The sequence below is a fragment of the Pomacea canaliculata genome, linkage group LG4, assembly GCF_003073045.1.
Source record: "Pomacea canaliculata isolate SZHN2017 linkage group LG4, ASM307304v1, whole genome shotgun sequence".
Classification (NCBI taxonomy): Eukaryota; Metazoa; Mollusca; class Gastropoda; order Architaenioglossa; family Ampullariidae; genus Pomacea; species Pomacea canaliculata.
This window is the reverse complement of record NC_037593.1, coordinates 26,507,000-26,522,621: the sequence shown is the minus strand read 5'-3', so window position 1 is coordinate 26,522,621 and position 15,622 is coordinate 26,507,000. Positions and strand designations below refer to the sequence as shown.

The 15,622-nt window shown below is 35.4% G+C and overlaps 1 protein-coding gene across 1 annotated transcript; it reads right to left on the bottom strand.

Moving 5' to 3' along the window:
- Nucleotides 1–47: 47 nt before the first annotated feature.
- Nucleotides 48–14,479, bottom strand: LOC112562487 (coiled-coil domain-containing protein 60-like). The gene is given in 19 exon segments (XM_025235768.1): nucleotides 48–910; nucleotides 913–963; nucleotides 966–1,032; nucleotides 3,960–4,050; nucleotides 4,514–4,666; nucleotides 5,004–5,144; nucleotides 5,359–5,426; nucleotides 5,756–5,834; nucleotides 5,974–6,106; nucleotides 6,489–6,765; nucleotides 6,965–7,064; nucleotides 7,403–7,507; nucleotides 8,011–8,169; nucleotides 8,757–8,884; nucleotides 9,319–9,388; nucleotides 10,928–11,001; nucleotides 11,409–11,489; nucleotides 13,085–13,362; nucleotides 13,948–14,479. Coding segments are annotated over 18 exon segments (2,253 nt in total). The 5' UTR covers nucleotides 13,361–13,362; nucleotides 13,948–14,479; the 3' UTR covers nucleotides 48–710.
- Nucleotides 14,480–15,622: the final 1,143 nt, after the last annotated feature.

Here is a 15,622-nt window from a genome sequence, read left to right as displayed (position 1 = left end):
TTGATAGAGAGAAAGAGCATGAGCATACCCACAAACCAAAATGATGGGATGGTTTGAAAATTTGTTTTATTAGCATGGTGCGGTTGTAAATATTAGCCTGCAAAACATGTGACAAAACGTACATGAAACAAAGTTCAGATGACTACAATTTTTAAAAATGAAAATACCCTGTCCATTTGCATATTGGTGATGTATTTTGGGTAAATGAATTTGTAAAACTGCAATACTGCAAGGAAAGTTGGAGAGGAGAAGAGAAACAAACAGATTTTGAGAGACATTTAAAATGATGCATGTTGACCCTGTCTTCTACGAATATCTGACCAGTTTGTCACAATCCATAATCTAGTAAACACATTTAAACTTAACAATGAGTTGCAGTAAGAGAATTTATCACAGATGAATGACATATCACTGGTATCATGTTTCCTTTTATGGTTTTACTTGATCCATAACGCATACATTTAATAAAGGTTACAATGGTATTCTTCATCCATGAGATGAAACTCTTAATGCTATATGAATATAACGATGAGTGCAATTCAATGCTAATAACGTGCGAACAACAAAAAAAAAAAAATTCCTTAGATCATGAAGGAGTTCAAGGGTGACATTTTGGAAAAGCAGAAAATCTCTTTTTTTTTTTTAGCTGGAAAAAGATAAATCAAAATCATACAACGATCAATTTTTAGCTAACTAAACAGTCTATGTCATCATCTCTGTGAACGACTAACAAATGCTGATCGTGTTTGTCTGGTAACTCCTTTCCCAACCCCTGCAGAATTACAACTTGCCCTACTATGATCTGCAGCTTCTTTCTTCTCTGTACGGATGGCAGCTGGTGCTGTCTGGGGCCGGTTGATGCGAGGGAATACAGAACTAAACCACTCCTCATACTCTTCAACGGATAATCAACAATTCTCTCCCTGCAGAACTCAATGGCTGCAGCAATATCAGGTGAACAATCTCCCACTCACGCAGTCCCTCCAGCACTTTTAGGAACTTGTACACAGATTGTTTGGAAGTGCTTTCCACCTGTGGAGAACAATGTTCAAGTTTAATTTTTTTTTTTTATCGTAGATCAGTATATAAGTTTTCCACTTGTTTTTGATTCTCTATTATTTCTCTAGCTCTCATTTTCTTTATTAAAGACTTTACAAACTTTCCATATCAGAAAACACCTATTCAAACCTTAGAGTCTGCCAGAATGCATTTTTAATAAATATGTCGAGCTTAAAATACCATATTACTATTTTTGGAAACAGAATTTTGTCCCAAGTTTGACCATTAAATATTGGTGTAAAGACATTGTGCATGTATTGTTTTTCTCTTACCTACCATCTGATGCATTTTTATTTTTCGTCTATTGATAACAGAATTAGCAAAAATATACTGATTTTGATAGAAGTAACCCCCAAAAGACTAGAAACAAATATAGCACTGTGCCACTATAATACCAGGATCAGGCATGCTTTCAGACAGAAAATAACAGCAAATGATACTGAATAAAAGGATAATTTTGAAATTTGATAACATGCTTAAATAAATTAAGAACCTTAATTCTACTAAATAAAGGGTTTCTGTTTATCATTTTAACTTTTCTTACATACATAGCCTGCCATTTGACCTCCTACTTTGATTCTTAAAAAATTATTATAGGGTTTATCTAAAAGCTATAGTTTAAGATCTGTACATTTTATCTCAATATTCTTTTTTTTTTCTCCAACACACTGATAATTATCATCGACTGTTTGCAGTATTTCATTACATCTGTCACTTTAAAAAAAAAAGACTACCTCCATATTGAAGGATCATTGAAGACAGACTAAATAAAGAATATATTAAATATTGTTGCATAGATATGTACTCAACCTTCAGGGAAAAGTATCAACCTGAAGGAAAAAAAAAGATATAAGGAAAGTAACAATTAATTAATTAAGAATGTATAACATCCCTTAAAATAGAAAAACTTCAGATTTCTGGATTAAGATTTATATATATTCAAAGTAGGATATTATAATTTCCTTTATCCAGTGTTCTATACAGTCTGAAGAGATTTAAAATTAGCAGGTTTTTGGCTGGAAAAATTTCATATGTTAATTGCAAGATTTATTGTAAGCCATTTCTTCTACTGTAGGCTTTTTTACTCCAGTAATGTTCATGCGAATAAGAGCAATAAATCAACAATAATCAAACCCATTGGCAACATAGCAAGAGAAATGAAATTAGTGAGAGACTGATTTTAATGTTGAAATTGATGGAAAGGCATAGTATGTTGATGTATGACCATAAGCCAATTTTTTGTTTTAGCAGTACTGTAAAATGTATATTTGCTAACATGGGAGTAGGAAGAAAGTTTCCATCACCAAATAAGGCAAAACATAAAAAAAAAGAGTCCAAACAAAATTTGAAGCATTCTCAATTCCCATATATTTCAAAGGAAAAAGAAAATGTAGAAGAAGCAAGTCAATGAGTTTTACTGAAGACATATCATATCTTTAAAAAAAAAAACCTGTCAGATGTCAGATGATGCCTTTCAAGAATAAATGTATACTTGCTGGGCACACATCTATACTTACACAAAGCCTGCAAAAACAACTAAACATGTGCTGTTGAAATCAGAATAGTTGCATTAAGCACTCTATGAAAGCTGCTCTAATGCACATCCTCTAGTAGTATGTACTTTGCAGTGTTCTAAGATGCAAAAGCATGAGAAAGATATATGAGCTGATTTTTAAGTTTAATTAATAGAAGAGGGAGCAAATGAGCTGATTTAAAAATTTTAATTAATGCATACATTCTCGTCCTCCACAAGCACCTGCAGAGAAATGTGGCATATGAAGGGTGGGGGTTAAAGAACCCCTGCGCATATGTGGCTAGTTAATTATTTTCTTCTCTACAACAGCATGTCATCAAATCTAAATCTGGCTACATACAAGCAAAAACAGGTCAAAATCTGCAGAATTGAGTTATAAAATATCAATTAAGCTATTACACATAGCTAAAAAAAAAAAAAAACAAAACAAACTGCTTACACACATGCAGGTACATTGTATATGCATCCATGGATGCATTCATGCTTGAAGATGAATGGATGTACAAAAACAGACATACAAAAATCCATTCACAAGAACTGCACAGTACTATGCTATAAAATTTTAGACCACTTTCTAAAAGCACTAGACTTACATCAAGGAAAAACATCTGCTTATAACTGCTTCCTAATTATTGCAAGTAGACTGTACTGTTAACTTCTGCCGGCAGGCTATACAGTACTGACTGCTGTTAGTAGCCTTTGCACTTTGACTATTTTTCTATGTATTGTGTACTGCTTACTCTGGTACAACTTTATGGACTGTTGCAACTTGATTGTGTATACATAGAGCATAAGACTATTTAATTAGTGAAGTTTATGAGTCACTGAGACAAAATAAGCACTGGAGAATCTGTTTTTCTATGTGTTCTTGTGGCTGACAGATAAATCCAGGAAATTTGGAGATGTCATCACAAAAATAATGTAACAGTGATAAATTCCTAGTATTTGCAAAATGTGTACGACAGACTTTTCTCTCTCTCTCACACACACAGATTTGCATGTTTACATAAAATTGCTGAGATCATGGTAGTTATGTCTTTTGGCCTGTACCTATGTTTTGTGTGCAAATCAGCTGGTGCTCATTATTGCATCACTATTCTCCATAAAGTCTTTTTGAATCATTACAGTGATGGGAATGGTTTCTTTCTCTCTCATATAAACATACAGCTAGATCCTACTCAGCAAAACACTAGGTTAATATACATAAACACACAGGCACACAAAGCCTAGATCTTCTACTGCAACACACCACCAACACCAGGTTTTTGGTGAGAGGGGAGGTTGGGGAGGGTTGAGGCTGTCCTACATTTTATCCACAAGCAGAAAAGGAGACACCACAAGTGGAAAAGTGAAGGATTGCACTGACCAGGCCATATTTGCAGAGTTTATTCAGGATAGTGTTGTAATACCATGCAGAACGCAGTCTTGTTGGAATATTTTGTATCAGTTCTGTGTACCTGGTAAAGGAAAAAAAAAAAATTAAATTTACTTTCTTTTCGCAATTATTTTGTAGACATCAGACACGAAGAAGTTTTGAAGAATAAATAAAATTTAAAAAAGAAATAAATTCTACTGAATTATAATAAGTATCAGAGTGGGAAAAAATCTGTCACTGTAAAGTAAATACAACAGTGCAATTGCAAACAGTTCAAGAATGATGATCAAATTTATAGGGTGGAGGAAAGATGAAGTCATTGATCCCTATCTACAGGGATGGCATGCATGCTCTAATCATTAATCATCTTAATCCAGAAACCTAGTATTGACTAATGACAGCAGCTGGACTGTTGTATCAACCCCTAAAAGAATCTAGCAATGAACAACCTTTATTTATAAAGTAGCAACATATAATTTTTCTATAAACCTTATTGTTAAATTGCTACACAAGTCTCATAAAGGTTTACAAAACAGACCAGTTGTCACGAATTGATGATTTTACGCCGCATCTGCTCCTCATTTGGCTTTTGGAGCATTTTCTCCCTCTCGCGACGCATGGCTTCCAGAGCTCGATACACACTATTGCTGTGAGTCTGCATAGACACAAACCTACTCTGACACTTTGCCAGACGCTCCCTGTGAACAGGAAGAACAAAGGCTATATTCTTAACTCTACATTATGAGTATGATCAATTCCCTCCATATACACATAGTAAAAGATCATCTGAATATTTCTGATGACGCATTTTCATTTATAATAATAATGTGATTTATATAGTAAATAATCCTGCTCATGAATGAACATGCTCTCAGTGATAAGACAAGTAGGAGACATGGACAGAATACAAAGGAGGGAAGGAGAAATAATGTGAGAGTTTAAGGCACAGTATGACAAAAGCTCATGCTATTATTTTGTTTTTTTTTAAGTAAAATGTTGATCACAAGAAATATTGCAAGAAACAGCAGTAGAGACCTTTCCATCTGCTCTAGAATGTCATGCAAGGTCATAGCTTTGTCATCCTGCACTTCTTTGAAGCGGCTGGCTAAGTCGGCACTCAGCATTTGGTATTTATTGCTTGGTTTCTTTTCATGAAACTCCAGTAGCTCTGGTGACCTGTGTATTTCAAGGATATTTTGTTTATGAAACTGGTATTTTTGTTAATAAAATGTTTTATAAAATTAATGTTTTACAATTAGATACTTTTAAGCTTTAAATCAAGCAAGGGTATGATCATCATATATCATGAAGGCTGTAGAAATAAAATAAGATACACATACAGAAAAATTAAGGGTTATGAAAATTTCTAACAGATTTTAGGACAACTCACGGCTTTGGCTTTACAACCTTATCAGCACGCAAACCTCGCGGGACACCAAGGGCTTCCTGCATGTCATACTGCAGACATACAAAGACAATTAGGTCACTTGCTCACAAGTTTTAGGGATTACAATACTTTGACCACATAAACAGGCAAATTTCAGTATTCACAGAAATTTTCCAACTTTAAAAAGTCTACTACTTTGTAGTCTTGTGTTTTCCCTTTCTCTGGATTATTTTTAATTATACTTTGTTTGCTACTTGAAAATTGCTTCCCTTATTCACCTTATTAACAGAAAAAAAAACCCAAATATAAAACCATTGGGCAACTTCAAATTTACAAAAAGATCTATTAAAACATCATATCCATACATAAAAACATTTCATGTGTACAAAAATAATCTTACCAATGCCAGTTTATCAGGAGTTTTTTCCCTCTCTCTGGATTTTTTGCGATGCTTTTTAGCTTGTTTATCTGCATTAGTACTGTAATAACATGACAATTTAATAAAATTAAAGCATTCATAAACTTTTGAGTCTCTATTTATAGCAATAATGACAGTTTCACAACACCAGTTTCATAATAACTGTTATGATGGCAGTTAGTTGATGGAGGCATTCAGACCTTTTTTCTTGAGCCTCTGATGCTGTGTTTGGGTTGCCAGACTGTGAGGCATCTGGTCCTTGCCGTCCATCTTCCTCCACACGAGTCTCTGATGGAAGACTGTCATAGTATTCATCCAGAAACTTGAACATACCTGACATGGAAATATGAATCTTTTGAAATGAGAAATGTACAGAGTACCTTATACACAATTTCTTGCCACAAATAGGTTGGTAGGTAGCTAAAATGCACACACACACAAAGCTATTCAGCAAAACATGAGTGGATCCTTAAATTATGGTTTACCATCTTCAATAAACTGTCATAGTACAAATATTCTGAAATTTCCACATCGGATGTTCTAATATCTTTTTTTCGCTTGTAAAATTTTCCTGCAGAATGGCAGTCTTTGACTACAATTCATCACAACTGTCACCTGAAAAAAAATTTTTTTGACTGTTTTAGAAAATTTCCTCCTTCTGTTTATTTTTAATCACTACACCAACAAAACCTGCTGCCATCTCATCCTTCCTCACTTCTGCTTTGTGCAGTGTCCACCCACGCTTCATCTTCTGCTTCCATGGGCAGTGGTGTTGTGGATAATGATGCCTCTTCAAGAATAGTGTCTTCTCGTGGCACAGCGCTAGTCGTGGTGGAAGTCACAGATGCACCAAAGCCAGGAACAAGATTGAGAGCTGAGGAACTTGATGAAGGTGTGGGAGACGTGGACTGAAGGGAGGTGCGTGGATTGCTCAGATGACGCAAGCTGGGTCTTGGGAAACGACCACCCCTCGCTGAACTGAACTTTTTAAACTGAAGTTCACATAAAAGAAATTTCTAAGAGACATGAAAAAACCCCCAAAATATTTGTTTCCCCATGTATATTTATAAACTTATTTACGCAAGTATCTGTGTATAATAGAATATCTATATGCCTATCACTGTCCCAGTTTTCTGTCTTTGTTGTCTGTATTCTTATTATCATTTTTAATTGCTGCAGTAAGATTCTAACCTTGCCTGGCATGGGTGTACTGAGAAATCTTTCCCATTTGGTCTCAGCCTGCTTTTCCTGTTGAGCTCTTTTCAAAGGAATCTTCAAACCTCCAATCTCACTAAGCACACACATATACGACCATACATTAACCATGACTAATGGTAATTACAGATCAGCTTTAACCTAAAATATGCCTTATTTAGTATTTTGTGAATGTCTTAAAAATAAATCCCTTTCATGCTTCTTATAATACATTTTAATTTTGTTTTTAAATATACAATTAGCTTTTTAAAATGCATCCATAATCATGTGTTATGAAGACAGGTTGCAAGAAAAAACAGAAAATAAAGAAAACATTTTAAACAATAGAGAAGGGAATAAATATTAACAGTCTTCTATCAGTAGAAAAGCCATGACTTGCTGCACAATTTTACAGAGGAAAATTAGGTGACCCACTTGTGACTCCAACATGTCATTATAGATGACATTGTGTAGCCAGGCTCAATGTTCATTGCATCCAGAATCCAGTTCAGCACACAAAGTTGTCGAAACAAAGCATTCCTGCAAGAACGTACACGTGTATGCACAGGCACACACACACACATATACACAGAAGTATATGCATAACTCCAAAAATGAGCATCACTATGAGCAACTGTATCATTAATTGTGATCTTCCTTAAATAATTTGTTCTGCCACTACTTTGTCAATATTTTGTTACTTTGAAATGTCTTTTACCATTCAACTATTTATTACTGTGTCTCTTTTGCAACTGCTTGAAATCTTTTTTGACAATTAGACTGCATTACAATACTTCTCAGCTTTGGCATTTGGGTAATACCAATAACTTTTCTTTGATGTGTCACTGTATTTGACAGTTCTTTGTTACACTTCAAATTTTTTTCCTCATATTTCACTGCATCACTTCCATAAAACATTTTCTAATGTCAACCCCCATAATTGTCCCAGCTAATAGTTTATCTTATTCTTTATTCAGAAAAGTTTTCATCACTTCATTTTACAATCTAGAGTGACAAATTTTGAGACATTTTGGACCATTTACTTTGAAATATCCTCTGAACTGTCACCAATTTCACACAGATTGCTATGCTTTGGTGTGAAGGGCCTAGGTATTGTGCCTTTCTTCTTTTTGGGCCGAGAAGTGGATTTTGTTCGTGAAGGAACTATTTGAGTGGAATTATCATCTGGTAATGGAGAAAACCTGAAAGAAAGAAAAAAAAAATCTTCCTTGAGCATTTCTCCTAACAGCAGTCCACACAATGCTAGTCCACCTTCAAACCTTCCCCCATTTTTATTTTCATCTATTGATTACTTCCCTACTCATCTTCCTCTGCAGAATCATGGTGCCTTCAGTTCCACGTTACTTGATTTCTCTTTGCGTTTTCTATATTTTTCTTTTATTAATCATCTTTTATTGGTCATCAGTACTGTTGTTTATCCTTCCATCCTTTGTATGATGTCCACATCTCATTCTCGTCTCAAGCGCTATGAGAATGCTCTTAACAAGCATGAGTACACACTTTACAAATCCTGCATTTAATATCGTTAATCTGAGATCTCATATGGCTTACAGTATAGACATGTTCTTTAAAGATTTCTTACAAGTAAAGCTTGCAGAAAAATTTACAAAATATTCTGGTAACCACAGACTGATTTACCACCATTAACTTCTCTTTTTTTTATTAAGATATGGTATTGACTTTCTTTACATGTTGGAATTATATAGTCTACCTATGAGAACTTGATGAAATCCTTGAACTATACAGTCATATTTTTTAGTCCATGTACCTATCAAAGTCCATATCAACTGTATCTTCATCACTCTCCTCTTCACTATCACTGTCACGCTTGGGCGGTTGCCAAGTATTCCGTGCTTCTTCCATTTTTTTCTGCTTGTCAGCCATGGCTGCCACTCTCTGAAATAAGCAAGTAAAGAAAAATCTTTTATGATAGTATTAGTGAACAGGTAAATTTTTCTTGACAATACTTAACCCCTGTTTCATAATATAATTTTTCTTTAGAATAATCTATAACCTGTTAAATGATCCAGTCTGTGAAATGGACAAAATGGAAGTGAACCTTTCTTATATATATATATCGACACATTTTTATATTTCTGACTTGCCCAGAGAAGGGGAAGCTAGTAACAACATTACATCTAACACATAGACATACATTGAAGTTACAGTCCACATATGCATATACAACATAAAAAGGTGAAGCACATATCCCAAAACACCACACCACACACTAGTCAAAAAACAGGGAAAACATGCAAGCGGAATGCACAAACACAACTTATATGGATGCATTAACCTATACACAGATGCTGGTCTCAAGCATAATCTACCTTTGCTATGCGTTCTTGCCGAATGAGATCAAATAACCCATGACCAAGTCTGACATTTCTGATAGTGTTTCTGGAAAAAATAAGATAAAAAGCAATGATAATAATGAGGATGAATACGAAGATGATGATGATCAATATCATCTTCATAATGTATAGTACATCGAAACATGTCCATGCAGGAAAATATTGTTTAAGCAGCCTCAATGACATAAAAGGAAAGGCTAAAAAGGATGGCACAGTAAAAAAACAAACCATGAATAAGGCTGTGTCTTGTGTAACCATTTTATTCACAGTTTGTCAATAAATTCATCTCATCTAACCCTGAATAAACAACTTATTCACTAATTGTTAATATATACCATCTCGTTCACTATTCAAACCTTGTCTTGGAATGAGTGTGTGTGTGTGTGGTGTGAGTGTCTAGGTAAAGAATGCTTTTTTATTTCTGACATCAGCAGAATACACCATATGGCATTCAGGTATGAGCCCATAAAACTACCCACAATGCACCCAGTTCCAAACACAACACTATCATCAAAATATTTCCCATTCTGTACCTGAATATCGTTCTTGTTTGCATTTAATAGAAGCATATGTTATGTCTTTTATTCCACCCTTCACCCATGACTGACTCAGCCACATTCATAAAACCTCTGTTCTATGCTAGGCATCCCTTGAGCGGCAGTAAAAACAAAGCCATAACTTATGGCAGTTTCTTATTACAACACCCGAAATGCCCATCATAAATGGCAGCAAGTTAATGTGGGTATAATGTTGATCCTGCGGGGCTGTTGACTTTATCTGCCTGGTCAAAGCTCCCGGCCCAATAGCCTGGCACTGCAGAGTGCTCCTTTGGAGCCAATGCCATGGGCAGTTATGGATCAATACATAGGCCATAATGGTTTGACATGCTACAGGCAATCTCCAAGATTTATCTTCTGTGGAGCTCTTTTTACACAGTGCACATAAAGGCTTTTCATTTCAATAAGAATGGTCTGTAGAAAAGAAAAATCAGCAAACACACTGTAATCATCTTAATTTCTCATCTCAAACATCTTGCTTGGAAAAGTAATAATGCTTTTTCATTCAACAAAAGTTGTTTCTTTCTGCTGTTATATGAAAAGCACTTGCAAATTCCTAAACTCCTCACATGAAGAAGATATAATTTGTATATGAAAGTCAATTTAATATTCATGTCCTCCTGCTAGCTTTTGAGATTAAGTCTGCTGACGATGGAGTTGTTGGTGGTGTATACGAGTGCCAGTGATAACAATAACAACAATAAAAATAATGACGACAATAATAACAAAAATATTAATGACAGTGGAGGCAGTGACAGTGTTCCTGTCAAGAGCATTAGTGGTGTCAGGGGATGTACGTGATGATGCCCACAGTGACTCGAATTTCTGAGGTTATCTGTATATAGAGGCTGTTGATTCTGATTGATTGCGAAGATAAGCATAAAAAATGCAAAACACATTTTCAACAAGATTAAAATGATGGACTGGTTGATTGATTGATTGACTGATGACGTACTGGTTATTATTTAGTTGATGTGAGGTAGAGTGGGTGGGTTAACTGTATGCCTGATAAAAATGTTGTTTCTCACCTCCATTTTAAAACTTCCTTGTTCAGCGTATTCAGATCTTTCCGTGTTCTTCGCAAGACAAATTTAGCAGCAGTCTGCAAACCCATGCCACAGGAGAAAAAGAATGAGGATCATACATTTTGCTGAACTCACTTCACCTTTGCCATCAGGCACAACTATAATAGATTGATATCCTAGGTCTAGTATATTCAACAAATTCTTCAACTGATCAGCACGCCATAGAAGAATACTCATAATGTATTATGCATGACTTTGTATGAAATGTATAATAACATCACTGATCTAGAAATTTTTATGTGGATTTTCATGGAATATGGACAAAAATATTTTTTAAATCAAAAACAAAAAATGTATTTGTACAAAAGAATTATTAATGAGGATTACTTTGGTAGAATAAGTAAAAATAACATTTTATTCTTTCTCACAAAAATGCTCAAATTACCATTTATTTTTTCTGAGTGAAAAGAAATGGACCTCTCACCATTTGACCTTGCTGAATTGATAAAGGATCTGCAGTGGAATCATCTTCATCTGAACTACTGGATGTTTCCCATTCCTGACTCTAGAAATAAAATAAATGTCTTAAAAACAATGTTAAATTAAAAAAAACTGTAGCCTCAAATGTCAATTAATTTGGTAATTCTTGTACAATAATGATAAATAAAACAAAGCATACATTCTGCTACTCTTAGAACTATTCTTTGTGTATAAAAAATCTGTAACATAAAATTAGAAATGACATAAATAGAAAGCAAAATAACAAACAGCAAAAATAGTCTTGAAAAGTAGACACACTTATGCACTTCCCTGCAAACATGCACACATTTCTGTATATGCACTCAATCATGCATGCACACACACACACACAGATTTTTTTTTTACTGACTTGATTAACACCCCACTATATTCACAAAAGACATGTCTCTTGTGATAAGATGATAAGCCTGAAGTTGCTGTAAAATCATAAATCTTGCTGTGACCCTCAATGGGGTGCCTAGATAAGTGACTAAATGAGTGTGTAACCATTGGACTTGGAGTGGTTCACAACTTAAGAGGAGGTCACCATATCTCCTGTAGCTGTATACTTGACATGGTGACAAGGAAGCAAGCAACGCGGTTGACTTCTAAAAATCTTTTGTCTTTCCTTTCTTTCTTTCCTTAATTCTCTTTCACGTGCTTTTCCCTCTCTTACTTGCTTGCGTTTTTCCTTTAAGTGTAGGGAGGGGTGGGGGTTTTGTGGAAGTTGAATTGTGTTAAAGAAGATATAAATGAGCTGCTGATGTCACTTCATGTGCACACATGTATATGGTGCAGTTATGAGAGAGAGTGTGTGTGTCAGCAAAATAACCACGAAATGCTGTATTATTAGTTGGTCTTGGAGACCACATACGTATTCAGCAGTATAATCAATAATCTTCCATTCCCAATTGAGCTACGTTTTCCCAAGCTATAATGATTTCATAAAGAGTCTTCCACTAATTCGGCAAATTTATTACAACTCATATTTGTAAATCAATAGCCACAGTAGAGGTGATTCATCACATGGTGGTGGAGTGAAGAGAGAAGTGCATAGAGTGAGACGTGTGTGTAATAAGCATGTTGCCCAGTGCAGACTGGGTCTGTATCATAAATCAATCTCACCTAATGGGTGACTGAGAGGGCAAAATAATTTAAAGGTGTTGAAAGCCATATGCCCTTGTGATACTGTGATGGAGAGTAGTGCATGCTCTGCTCAAATGTCTTGAAATTTGAAGAGCATTGCTAATTTGCACTTTCGAAAGTTAACATAAATTTAGTTCCACCCCAGAAACAAGCAATTGAAATTGAAAGAGAAAATTCCCTTTTGTCTTCTGTTTCTGTTCTAAATGCTCTTTTTTTCCCCTCTGTCTTCCCTGTGTCCATTCTATATCATCTCTGTTTTTCTTTCTTATTGTATCTACCTACCCCCCCCCCCTTCTTTATTCTCTTTATACTTATCTATCTCTTTGTGTTCTCTCATAGAATTATTAACTTCTAAAATGACTTTGGTAAAACAACTGCTAGAAAGGTTTAGAAACGCTCATTTTTTTCAGCCGCTCAGGAAAGCAGTGCTTTAATTTAGTTTTGCTCTCCTCCGTCTTAAAAAATAATCTAACTAGCTTAAATTATTATACTGACCTCTTCCCACTGTCCCAAGGCATGAAGAATCATTTTCTTATGGTCCAGATAAAAAGGATCACCAATTCCATGATAAGGTTCATAGTTCACGGAACGAAACCCTTGACTTGACAATTGTGCAGAACGCCGCAAATAATTCTGGCTCCGTACCACTGATCGTGAAGGATCTGTGGGATTGTAGACTTCAAAGCTGCGAGCTTGAATCTTCAGTCCCTTCTGAGGGCTGATGGGCAATGGTTTTGACTGAACATAACTGCGTGGATCCTTTATTGGCATGACTAGCAAGAAAGAGAGAGACAATCACCAGATAAATATCAAGGGATACTAAAAATATTTCTTTGATAAAAATCTGTAAATCTTTAGCGATTTCGATCCTTAACTTTACAACTTAAAGAAATTGAAATTTTAGAAGATTTATAGAGAAGTAACAGCAATAAAGTTGCTAAAACAATTGATATATGTGTGCAAAATAGACAGATCAATGGATTGAGCTGTGAATGCAAACTTATGAAATGGATGAGTTGTGCTCAATCTAAAAATGCATGCTCAAATACATATAAAAAAGAAGTAAAACTTTAAAAATGCGATCGAGCTCTTGCAAATAATATCATGATCATGATTTGAATCGCACTTCCAACATTTAAATTGTTTTAAATGGCTATATATGATCTGATAGATTAATTAATTATGAAGTATATATATATATAATTTATTAACGTATACCTGTTGTTAATGCAAAATACTGATAAAACTTTATTAAACTTTAATAATTGCAATTGTCAAAATCTTAATAAAACTAAATTTAAATAGAAGTGAAGGAAAATCTAACAGAACTAAATATTACCGAGATGGAATGCACATACTTGTTCAATCAATTCTGCTCTCTCTGAAGAGCAATTATACAATCAGTGAAATCTGTGCCCTTCTCCTCCTCGAAGTTCTGCTTACTTCTCCGATGTTAATCGAAGTACATTTCGTCTTTAGGGACTACTCCCGTGCCCACCATAGTTTTCGTTTTTAAATTTTGAAATTAATTGCGTCAAGTCCATTGCAAGCCGCTCGACCACCCGGCGAGCTGAGTATCTTTAAAACTTCATTTCACAAACAAGGACCCAAACATATTATCCAAGCGGAGGAAGTTCGAACAGGTTGAAAGGCTGATGGTGTTTTCCTGCAGACATTAGCTGGCGGTGTGGCTATGAGATCAATACCCAGATACCGGGACGCAAGGTGTGTCTATATTTAGCGACCGGATGTAAACAAGGTGTCGGGCCCTAGTTACAAGCTCAACTTCCGCCGCGAGTCTTCTGAACCGCAGTCAGGTGGTCCGTGATCACACTCCTGTGGTGATTATTTTGAGATGTTTTACACAGTTGCATTTCTTGACAGCCAAGATATTTTCGGAGACCTGCTTTTCACATACTCAAAACAAATAAACTTATAAAAGTGGTTGTGTGTTTTGTGCATTTGAGAATTTGAATTTGTCTGCAGACATTCTTCGATGCAAACCAAAAAAAGATTGATTTTAATTACCTCCTCTTAATTTCCATACTGTCTCATAAAAAATAGAGATATATAAGTGATTTAATAATAATTAACTTATATAGTGCATATATATGACATGTACTACATCATGCTTTTATCATCACTGGTCGATTAGGGTTGGGCTAAGTTGAAATTCGGTGGTTGCTGGCCTGTCTCAGGGGACATTCTAGAATGTCGCTCCACCCAAGCAGCGGAGTGTAACAATAGACAGTGGCCCGGGGGGTGGGCAGTTCAAGGTCGGCTACCCTGAGAGCGTGGAAACACGGGTGGACAAAAGTAGGAAGCGTCACTCGAAGCGTTCATGAACATAGATGCATGGATCAACTGCAATCAGATGAATTTTTGGCAGCTGACTTCCGGCAGTGGCCCTTAACTGGCATACGCTTCAGTTTCAAGCTGCATAGAGCTAGGTTAAGACTACACATATGCTCTATTGAGATAAATATTTGCTTTTTTAGTCCGAGTTTGCACAGGCGTATTTTTTTTTTAATAGCCTTACAATTAAGAGATCGATCATAGTATATCTATATATTCTCTGGCCTTCATTTAACTCGGCAAAAATTATTTGAAAAGAGATCATTTGAACTAGAGGGTTCCAGGACGGATCGACTCTCAGAGACATGGATCCCGACCCTGGAAGTGACAATTAAAGTAATATATATTGTCATTCGATCGTCCCTTGACCGGTACCGGTTAGTTGATGGAGCACATGGATAGAAGTTTATTATATACCACTTAGCCGTATAAAGAATTAAGGCTTAAGCAATCATCCAATTAACAAACTAAGATGCTGAGAAATGCGAAATGCCTGCATTCGGCTGCTCAAACGACCAACCGCTACTATATATATTGCACACTGAATATCCGAAGAATTAACTCGATTGTCTCGGCATATTATACGAGAATGTGCTAATATACGAGTCACTGGATGAGAATATCATAACACATCATATTTGATTGGAGCTCGCAACTTCTCAAACTTTGATTTCTTTT